The sequence below is a fragment of the Cariama cristata genome, unplaced genomic scaffold (assembly GCF_000690535.1).
Source record: "Cariama cristata isolate BGI_N322 unplaced genomic scaffold, ASM69053v1 scaffold12975, whole genome shotgun sequence".
Lineage (NCBI taxonomy): Eukaryota > Metazoa > Chordata > Aves > Cariamiformes > Cariamidae > Cariama > Cariama cristata.
The window spans coordinates 120,882-132,382 of record NW_009619325.1 but is presented as its reverse complement, the minus strand read 5'-3'; the positions used below and the strand labels follow the sequence as shown (position 1 = coordinate 132,382).

General features: G+C 43.4%; 1 protein-coding gene across 1 annotated transcript in view; it reads right to left on the bottom strand.

Annotated features, from left to right (window-relative positions):
• FRAS1 (Fraser extracellular matrix complex subunit 1) overlaps positions 1-11,501 on the bottom strand; it is a gene marked incomplete at its 5' end in the record, with an annotated part of 109,381 nt that overhangs the window by 35,028 nt on the left and 62,852 nt on the right. Inside the window, 6 exons of the mRNA XM_009701218.1 lie at positions 273-404; positions 1,130-1,162; positions 1,985-2,122; positions 2,615-2,729; positions 6,359-6,475; positions 9,343-9,521. Coding sequence (XP_009699520.1) covers positions 273-404; positions 1,130-1,162; positions 1,985-2,122; positions 2,615-2,729; positions 6,359-6,475; positions 9,343-9,521 — 714 coding nt within the window. The remainder of the gene's footprint in view (positions 1-272; positions 405-1,129; positions 1,163-1,984; positions 2,123-2,614; positions 2,730-6,358; positions 6,476-9,342; positions 9,522-11,501) is intronic.

Sequence of the window (11,501 nt, the reverse complement as noted above, 5' to 3'; positions counted from 1 at the left end):
CCTGTCTCAGCCAACGAACGGACCTGCCATGTGCTGGAGGAGTACTGCCATATCCCGGAGGAGTACTGCCATATCCCCAGGCGCTTTTCTGAGGCACCACTGCACAGTTTTCTCAGTGGTTGCTGCTACACCTGCACAAGCACAGCTCCTTAGCTAAAGAGACAGAGGTGAGTGAGACCAAAACTCTCCTCTGCTCCATCCATGTGGCCTCCTGGCAATAAACACTGTGCCCCAGGCTGAGCTCTGCACCCTGTCCCTTGTACCCTACTCACCAATGGTGGCTTTGCCCCCCTGGGCAACCTCCAAGAACGGAGCTGTGATCTGGAAGACTGGAGGTTGCTGCTCCGCAGAGAGCAAATGAATGACAAACACCATCTCTGGGGTTGTGTGTTCTCCATCAGACACTAGACACAGACAAAAACCACATCTGAGTGTAGGGATGTGCTTTCAAGGAAATTCACCTCTCTGTACAAAATCACCACCCCACATCGCTGACTTCTCTCCCACCTTGTCAATCTACATCTTTGTCTATGGACATACACACACAATGTACACCTGCCAAGAGCATTTACCTTGGCTGCTAACTCAACTCCAAGCAAGACAAACGTAACTTCTAAAAGTCTGTGTGTGTGCATGTGTACATACTCTCTTCCATATATCTATTAAGTGTGCTCATAAGTCAGAACATGGACTTCTCCTTGCTGGTAGATCACTTTGCATATCTGTGCTAGAAAGCACATGGAAAGGGAAAGATGTGTTAAACAAGCAAGCAGCTTATTAGTAGCAATTTAATTGCGGAAATGTTTCCATGCTGTATTAAAAAAACAAACCAGGGTAAAACTCCAATGTCCTTGTTCACATTGAGGGAAAACAGGAATGAATTAGGCTTTTAGGACAGATTCCAGGCAACTACCAGAAGAAGATGCCTCTACCAAGCCGCAGCTTAGCTCCTACAAAATACTGTTGGGACACAGATGAATTAACATTCTTCAGGCATGTGCATTTCCAGAAACTCCTGAGCTCCCGTAGGTGTGCTTGCAGCAGAAGAAAGGCCAAGGAGTGACAGGCAATTTGAAGGGCACAAGGATAAAAACTGCTTTGGCCAGGAAAGAGCAAATGGTTCACATACCTGTGAATCGGAAGTTCACTGACTCTGGGAGACCTGACGGGACAAACACAAGCACAGAGTAATTGTGGTCAGGACAGGAAAGCACATGCTGATGTGGATTTGAACAACTTTTGGAGAAAGCAAGTGCTGACATTCAACCAGACTGGAGTCTTTCCTCACCATGTCTCTTTCCTTGTCTTTGCTTCAGGTAATGAGACATAACATGTTATCCCCTCCTCCAAAAAGTGAAGCTCCTCTTGATATCAGTGGAGCGCATGGTGATGCATAGCACTGTATCTACCACGTACTGCCACTTCATCACACAATCCTCTACATCAACTGGTCAAACACACTTCAAGTTTGTCCTGCTTTTGCCCCTCTACCTCCTGCTCTAGATTGTTACTCCTCTGATGGCAGAAATCTTCTAATATCCTAGCTAAATTGATTCAGTTCATACTCATCAATTCTAGTCTCAATCTCAAGGACTAAAGCCCCAGTGCATCAACGACCTCAAGCATGGGAGGGGCAACAATTCCTAACCACACAGCAGATCAGCAGTTTGCCCAGCACAGCATCCAGTACTAGCGTTGGCAAAGCTAAATGCTGCAGTGAACACTGCCATATCCCCATAATTCACTGAATGTTGCTATAGCAAACCACAGGGGAAAATCTTGTTGAAGTCACAGGAAACGGGTGAACTCTTGGTACACCCCTCCAAGGCAGATTCCTACTTCCTTTGTACTGTTGAAGCCCCATGCCCTTGCAAGTATGGATGCAAACATGAAGTCATTCCAGGACTGGAAGAAGACCACCAGTTCAGGTACCTCTACCAGTCTGACAAGGCACTACAAAGAGCATCCAGTTTCAGTTTCTTACCCGCAAAAGAGAACGCAATGATCTCTCTCAAGTGAGGAGCGGCAGTTGGCGGACGATAAGCAATCTTGCCATGGTTTATATCTGCTTGGGTGAAATATCTGACTGGGGAGAGAGGCCTGTCTCTATGCTCCACGATACCTATGGAGGCAGAGAGCTCAGTATTAACAGGAGGAATCAATTGTATTCTTAAAACACTACACAAAAGGCCACAGCTGCTTTTTCTTTCCCCAGGTACTTTTTTTTACATCTTCAGTGGTTCCTGAATGAGTCAGATGGCTGTAACTGCATCGAGGATGGGTTCTTGGGACATGAGAAATTAAACAGAGATTCCTCACTTAGTCATTTCTTCAAATAGCTCTCACTAGAGAGGTGGAAAGCAGAAAGCCATGGGGTACAACATTCAATATATTCCAGAGAATAGTAAGAAACTGTTCAAGCTCTGCGGCTTACTCCTAAACAAGCCAAAGAAATCAGGTTAAGGAACTAGGTGTCTGAAAGCTAAAGGAGGTTGAACAGATTAACAGATGCCTCCACAGAATGATGATACTCTATGGGAAAAATTAGATGAGCTTAGAAAGCATGGCAATTAATTCAGCAGCAAGCTGCCATGTTCTGAATAGGTACACTTGCCTTGGCCAGGAAGAAGAGGGACAGTCACGTTGAACAGGATTTTCTCACTGGGAGTCTCCGGGTCTACAAAGGAGAGGTGATGGGGCTCAATCACTGTCACACGGTCCTCCAGCACCTCAATAAACACATTAGACCATGAGCATCAAGGCCAGAGACATGGAAAGATTCACCCAAAAATGCATTGAAAGAGAATTTGCTTTGCTATAGTTAAAGATAAGAGAGTCTTTGAATTTAAAGGCCTAGTTCTTAGACCTAAAACTGACAGGGAAAGGATGGGATGAACCTTTACCAAGTTTCTCAGACTTGTACAGAATAGGGACTATTTGGGATGAGATTACAGAGGGCAGTAAAGCTTGACAATGAGTAAAATTTGCTAGAGTCCTATGGGCCACCTAAATTCAGTTTCAGCTGATCTGTAAACCAAACCAAATGTGTAACTCAGAAGCTGGGTACTATCATGCTGAACAGAAGACAGCTCTATACAGGTCCGCCTCTGTTAAAGTCCTTTCTGGAGAATCAGAAGGGGCTAACAAACCTATGACAAAGAGACAAACACCTCCTCCTTCATAAAACTATGGGTTTATCCCCATTTTCAGGCTGTCCAGGAAAGCAGCAGTGGTTTTAGTGTTCTCTGTCCCCTGCAGATGCACAACTTCCACACTCACAGGTGGAGAAGTTTCTTTTGAGACCTACAGGAACTAAGAAGAGATAAAGGAAATTCTAATTTGATCAAAAACTCCCTGGATGAAGATATAATTCATTGCCTACATAGTTTTCTGGTATAGTCTGATGTGGCTGGACTAGATTTGCTTTTAAAAGAAATCCTGAAAATGACTCAGCCATTTCCATTGGAAGACAGAGGAACCAAAGCTTTCCCTTTTGTTTTAAATCTGTCTGAAAATGTTCTGATCCTTCCATTACAAGATTATCATTAGCCAAAGGCGGGCAGTGTGTTGCAGGAATTACAGTGCTGCATGAACAGACTTAAGTGCACAAAAGCAGTTAACTTGCATGTGTTCATGAACCTTAATCCTGCGGAATTAACAGCTACGAGAAGTCACTGAATTATAATAGTTCAGCTGGGTATGAAGAGCATCCAGCTCACTTCATAATCACAAACAAAATACAGAGAGAACAAGCTACATTAAGGATACACACAATTAATAAATCTGCTTTGGAACATGAAATGATCAGGTTCAGGAATAAAGTACAGTTTTCCACTGGGCACATCAAGTGTAGCCCACTGAATCGTGCCAGTTACACACCCGTATGGCCACTCTGTCAAACCTTTGTCCCATTCTGCTGGCCTTGGGTCACAGACTGGACACTGGCCTGGACACTGGCAAGGTGAGATTTCCTGACAACAGCTCAGTACACCACAAATGCCACCGAAACCCCAGTTCATCTCTCTCCAGTGTTTTTCACCCAAACACATCAGAGGAGAAACCACAGTCTATGAACGACTGTTGCGAAGCAGTAAATAAAACCTTGTCAGTCCTTCTTAGATGTGACAGTGTCACATATCTAACTGGAACCAAAAGCCACAGAGTTTATTTGCATTATCAGCACTGCTATATACAGCTCTGTATATAAATGTCAGGCTTTAAATTAACAGTGGTGTCGCTTTTATAGGGTAGGGTAGGGTCAGGAAGGGAAGGGAGTAGCACCTCTATAAGACCACAAATTCTCTCTCCTTCACAAACACAATCTCAGTTTGTATCCAGCTAGAGCAAAGCTCAGGCTCCTTCTACCAATATGGGGGAAATGGGTAATGTGACTGAAGAAAAAATAGTATAGATGTTATGTCCAGTTTAACTGCCAAAAAGCCACCAAATTTTCTCTGACCTTTCTCAGTAGGACACTCAAAGACAAGACTATAGGTATGGGAAGACTTAATATTTTCTGCTTGCTCTTCAGCTGAGAAGCCAGTCTAATTCTGAAGGAGTTTGAAGACGAATGAACAGAACTCAATCATGTTGATGAAAGGAAGTGCAATTTTATGATGAAAAGATTTAAGGTTATGGTTGCTTCATAGTTGCCTCCAAGGCCTATTTGTCTCTCCCAAAGGTAGGACTTGCAGGTTGCGAGGCGCCCCTCAATGAAATGTATTTTATGGCACTATTGAATTTTGTGGTGTGTAATTAGCTATAAAATCCAGCACTGCATGGCTCAGCCAGACATCTCTCCCATCAATTTTGTCAATAATGACAACAACAAAAAGTCAAGAGCAGAGAGATACATCGCTGGCTATTGGTCCAAGTAGCATTCTGAGCATGTTTTATCATTGCCCGTGAAAAGTCACCACTATTTTAAACCCTGACAAGGCCATTGTGTCATGGACTTTTCACTAATCCCTCTCCCACTGCTTCCTGTGGCCTTTCCTGGTCCTGTGCCTGGCAGGCTGAGCTGGCTTAGAAGTCGTTCGCCTCCCCTTAGAAGGTTCTGCCACATCTGCTCTCCTGCACTGTGTGGGCCTCTCAGGGTGCTTTTGTCTGTCAGGGAGCGCCCAAGGGCACAGGATTTCTGTTTGATAACGCTGAGCATACTGCTGGCACCGTACATGCTCTAAATAAATCATCAGGAATGAATAATGGCAAAGATGACTGCATGCTATGTTCAAGCTTGTAGACCCAGCTTTCCCTCTCCCTTCAGGCAGCTCCTGCCTGAAGGGTTGGCCTCAGCTCCGTTCATGTTTCTTCCAAGTCCTCATCTCTGCTTTCTCACCACAGCCTGCCCTGTCTCACTTAGCTCAGGACTAGTGCTCAGTGGATTATGATCCTGGTCCCCCTCTGAAAGGCCCTTAGACCACAACAAAACTATGAGGCCAAAGTGATGTCTAAATCAAATTCCCTGTCTCTAGGGTTCTGGCTCTCTGTGCATCCCAACAGGTGACTTGGGCGCAGAGCCTGGAAGCTCCCCTCTAGCTCATGCACTCAGGATCCCTCCCTACAGAATCAAAGAACAGGAGAAGTAGAAGGGAAGGCTCGACTTCACCCACATATGTGATGGGGACACATGGAGAAGGCACACATCAAAATCTGAGAGCTCACAAAACCAACTAAACTTTGAGGTCATCTTTTCAATTAACACAGTCAGGGAAATAACTACATTAGAGGGACCACTCTTATCAAAGCAGTCATTCCCAGAGTTGATGCTGCAAGAAAAGGTAATTAAGTTCCACGGATGCAGATAAAATGGGCTTGTCTGAATGCTCTCCACAAACATTATAGTCTGTGTTCCTGATGTCAGAATGATGGATGAAAACAGTACAGTTCTGACAAAGTTTACAGTGGCAAGATCTATTCATTACAGTCTCTCTAACCCACAGTTTTTCACTCTTGCCTTCCTAATGGCTTCTCAGGAAAGGGTAAGAACTCTATAAAAAGATGTTAAACACATTTTTTCTTCTCTCTCTCCCTCTCCTTTACAGTCTATACATTCATCACTTTTAATACTGAGTTTTTCAACTTTTTATGGGTATTTTCTCCACCCTGTCCCCTGCCATTTACTCTTCTAGCCTGTCTTTTTTTCCCCATTTCTACTCCAGCTATTTATCCGGTGCACATACCCTGTTCTGTAGATTTAATTCAATCTTTGAATCAAGCACAATAGCACGGACAATACCAAATACAGGAATCAACAGTCAGTGGTTACTGGCCTATGCAAGGCTCTGGTCACTGTGCACTGCTGCAAGAAGAGTGGGAATACAGAAACTATCAGTCAGTGGTGTTGGTTCACACTTACCGCCATGTGCAAAGAGGAGCCGAGGGAAAGCTGAGGTGCTCGGGGTGTCTGTGGGAGAACAGCAACGTTGAACACGTGGCTTTTCAAGCTGGTCTGTGGACTGGCAGAGTTGGACACCTGGGAAGGAAAGATCACATGAATGGATACGTACCTGACAGAGGACACCACTGCACTTCTAGGCCGGTTCCATACTTTCCCTCTCCTCTCCTCCTGGTCTGGGAAGGCAAAGACACACCTTTCCAGTAGATACCAACCCAAAGCATACATGAATGGTAGTTGATGGAAACCATGGCCTTTAAATAGTAACCAGTTTCTCCATGATGGCCTGTACAATCTAGAAATGCTTTACCTCTTAATTAACATTTAGAAAGATATCTGTATGTCAGTTCCCTACCTGCTGTTCATTTCTGCTTCCCTCAGTCACTGCCATAGTTTTGCTGAATTTTACTCCAACTGTCTGTGCAGCTTAGTGGAACTTTTTATCACAGGAATAGAAAAAATAATGGGTTTTTAAACCTTCCTCCCACCCTAAAAATGACCACCAGTTGTGCTGACAAGGTGAAAATAACTGGTCTTTTAATAATGGCACTGCCTTGGCAGTGACTCCCTGTGATTACAACATCTTCCAAGACAGGCTGTGCTCCTGTTTCACCGAGAGCTATAAAAATTTTCCATATGCCACTATAACACCAAAGTCAACGGTATCTAACTGATAATAGCAAACCTGGAGTAATGACATAAAACAAATAATACTAAATTTGTAAAAATGCAAAGGACCAAAACCATCCCCTAGAGATAAGCTTGCAAATGTTCACAGCAATCTTGACATAAGGCAAGCACCCAAAGAAATACAGCCCTCTTCTTTGTTAAGACTCAGTTACAGCTTTATCCTTCAGTAGGTATGGAAGTTTGTACTTGAATTCAACAGAGCACTTTGTGAGCAACAACGGACTTCAGGACAAGCTTAATGTCAATAAAATGCATAAAAATGCACGCTCAGCTGAAATGAATGAAATTATTTTAGTCATTTGCTGGACCTGTTCTGAGTTTCTGTCATCCGAATGGCAATTGACAAAATACCGACGAAAACGTGTTGGCCCTTTCTGAGATGCCCCAACCCATGGTTCAAGACTCAGACGGATGTGTCATGGTCTCCTGATGTGACCCAGGCAACCGTGGGTTCCCTTCTCAGCAGGGCTGTCTGTACAATTATTGCTACTGCTCTAAGATACTAAAACCAAACATTTAACTCATGCAAAATGCATACTCTGTAAGAGGAATGTAGCAATTAAGCTAAAGATTAGCTTGTTCAACATTGATGCTCACAAATTCCTCATTATCACTTATGTTAATTACTTTAGAAATTACCTTAATTGCCTCTCCGGTGCTACAGTAATAGCTTCTGACTTGTAAACCAGATGTAACAAATACTGCATGCAAGTGTTCATGTAGGCTTAGCATTATGGGAGGCTGTTAAACCTTCCAAGCAAACAGCAAGGACCTGTCTGAGGAATTTTATGGCTGTTAAACCTGTGGGGAAGTGGGATTTATTTTAGTATTACGTCTGCTGGGGAGTATTTGTACCTTTTTGTCTGTTTGCAAGAAGTACTCTATAGCAAAAATTAAATTATTAGCTTAGGGACTGCAGAAAGTAGGAGGGTGCCTTGGTTTTGGGGCTTGCAAAACAAACAATCTTAAAAAAGGCACTCAGAACACTTTACACTTTTAGTAAACACTACAGGTTTTATGAGAGGGCGATGTATTTGCCATGCAGTATTCAAGGGGTCAAACAGCCTATCTGAACTGCAAATGGGGCATCAAAATGGTCAGGATATGAGCTGCAGTAACACACCTTGCACGGAGAAGTCCTTTCACAGAGCTCTGGATCGCAGGGATGACTTAGGAGAGCGTAGGTCAGAGGACCTCTGTAAGGATCCCCTCACGCAGATTCAGCACCCAGCTGGAGGATCTCTAGGACAGCCAAACGTGTGGCTACCTGGACCCACCTCCCCATTTTTCCCTTGTCCCCTGGGACCAGCCTCATCTCAAAGAAGGGTGGTAGAAAGCAGACAGTAGGTTACAAGATAGGTGGGAGTCACCGTCTCTGTTACCTGCTCTGTTACCTCTTCTAAGGACTGCCAGGCAAAAAACATTTCCTGTTCCTATTTCTTTCCCAAAAGCAAGCCCAAGCACAGCAGTAGGATGTCCCCAGGGGACAATCCTACCCTACAGGCAAAAAGTCAGTGGAGAAGGGATCACTGTCACAGCAAGATCAGTCTCTGGATGCACTGTGCCATGCTGATGGGATGTTACAAGCCTGCTGGTTTCATCCTGTGGAAGGTAGAAGTGCAGATCTGTTTGCCCATTCACTCTGGGGACTCTTGATCTCAGAGAGCTTTCCTGCTTAGACAAGCTAGCAGGCACCAGGATAACGCCACTGCTTTTCTACAAAACCCTTTCCTGCCTGAGATGGAATTGTTCTACAGAAAATCAGGTCAGCTATTAGTTTAATAGCTTAAATATTAGGTACTACTTGGAAGACAATTTTCTCCTGATCTGCAATACGGCGTGCGATTTGACATCCAGAAGGTTAATGCCATTGCACGTGGCTCAACATTGCGGGTAGCTGGCTGGCTGGCTCCACTGTCACAGATTAAAACCTGGGGATCCACACGCAGGAAAAGCTCTCTTGTGCATCAGTAAGAGTCTCTCATGAATATGATGATGGGTTGCATCCACCCTGGCACATAAGCACATGCAGATTCATCTACAGGCAAGCAACACTCACCTACTCACACATAAGTCTGTATGTAAATACAAATATATATTTACACACATATTTATGTGGGCATGTATGCATTCGTCCATGTGTACCTATTAAAACTTTGGATCACAAGATACAGGGAACGGCGGACTAAGTAATCTCAGAGAAAAATGCCAGCAGAACTGCTGTGTGACCCCCCTGTGAATATGATGAGGAGCACCTGGAATTGGAAGGAGTCACTCTCTACTTCAGATCCAGAGTGCCTGTACCACACAATGCCTTCGTTGATGTCCTGCTGGGTAAAAGAGGTTGTAGGTGAGGCTGCTCTTCCATCAGGCAAAAGCTGCCAGGAGTCTGCTGGGCCATCTGCCGGCATTGGGACCAGAAGCACCACCTCACCTGGGAAAAGCACAGATGAACAGCCAGGGCACAACTTGTGAGAAAACAAGGAGGAATAGATGCTTTTTCACCAGCTAATGAGCATCCAAGATAAATGTCCACCCAGTCTTAGTTTTTTTCCATCTAAAGTGACTAACAGAAATAGCAGCAGAGCTCCTAAAACCCGCTAATGGACCTCGCAACATCCCACTGACACAGGGAAATTTTTTCTCCTGTTTTGGCAAAGGGCAGATCAAGAAACTCATGCAAGTACACCGAAGAAATACTCAGTCAATCAAAGTACAGCATCGGCAACTTCAAACTCCCCAAACGTCATTCTGCCCATTGACCAGCCCATTTCAACCCTGAAATGTGCCCGTTTGATAAACTGAGCAGAAAAGCAGATGCAAAGGACATGCCACGCTTTCTGGAGCTCCTGTGAAGGGACAAGAGAGAAGTGAGGCACAATCACAGTTAAAAAGCATTGCAGCAGACTATCCATCTTCCCCTCAAGGGTACAACTTCAGTATCAGAATACAGCATACTAATTTTTTCAAGGTCAGCTCTTTTCTAGCTCTTTTGGGGACTTATTATGCCAACAAGTACACTTAACCGACTTCTCCGAACAGAAATCTTCAACTGAAAAAGAGCTCTTGCACAGACATAGTAAAGGACCTCTGTTATCATAGGCTGCATAGAAAGTCTGTATGCCCTGGTTCGTAGCTCTTACTCCAAAGAGTACATAGCTTTTATAGCTCTAACATCCAGCTTGTTTCTGATTTTTGCATTAGAAATAGATTCTCAGCTGGACTGACACATCACTGGCTTCATTGTAGATATGACAGAGAAGAGCAGGATGGGGGCATGTCCCACTGGTTATCAGCTTTCCTCACAGATGCCGGCAAGGGTGGGATTTTCAAGTCACTACTAATGTTCACCAGACTTTAATAAAATTACTCAAAGAGCCAAGTGCTACCCTCCAAGAGAAGGGTATCAAAACCTTGGTCATCAATTTCATCGATGTGAACATTTTTCCTAACCACACACATAAACGAAATTAAAACCTGACAAAGAGCTATAGTATCCAAATAAATGGCATATTTTTCTATTTTACAATGTAATTTACTTGGCGTTAACATATAATCTGTGCAAAAAATTATACATTTCCCCTATCTTTACTATTCTTGACTACATATAATTTAGCTGCTCTTTAACTAACTTACTGGTTGTATATTGTGCTTTTCTACCAGTCTTTGAAAGTATCCCTCATGGCTACTAATTCAGAAGCCACATATATTATAAATCACTTCAACTCTTCTTACAGCATTAATCATTCTGTTATGCAAAATATCCATCATAAGCTCTCCCATTTCATTTCCCAAAACCACCCTCAAACAGTTGGAGTGATAAAAAAAATAATTCAGCAAGCTGAAATATCACACTTCCGTTTTATCATCAAACTCTATGCTAATATTCCCTTATCAGTGCCCTAATTACAGTCTCAATCTTACGCTTTTGCTCATGGGAGTTCACCACCTTAATCTTTCGTGCGATTTCTAAAGATGCTAATCACATACCCAAAGGAGTTAGGGCCTGCAAGATGTTTATCCCTCCCAAAGTAAGAGAGGAAACAATTAGAATGTACAGCCGCTTTAAGCAAGATGCATATCTACGTGTCTTCTTATAAATTAATATTTAACGTGATCAGAATAAACAGCTCTGTGACGTTTACTTATATAGTTTATGATTACCATTTCATTTGAAACATATTATTTGAAGTAGAAAAGCACCTGTTGATAGGTTACACACATGAATGTACAACTTGTGCACACTCAGCAATTTATTGAAATATATGGAGACTATATAGCTGCAATTTCCAGAGCTGTCTAGGGGATTCAGGCACTGTGGTTTCATGCATTTTAAGAAGAGTGGACACTTGTATCACTTTTCATTCGCCTTAGAAATTTCATCCTCTAAGAACGTATGTCATATGGAAGAGCG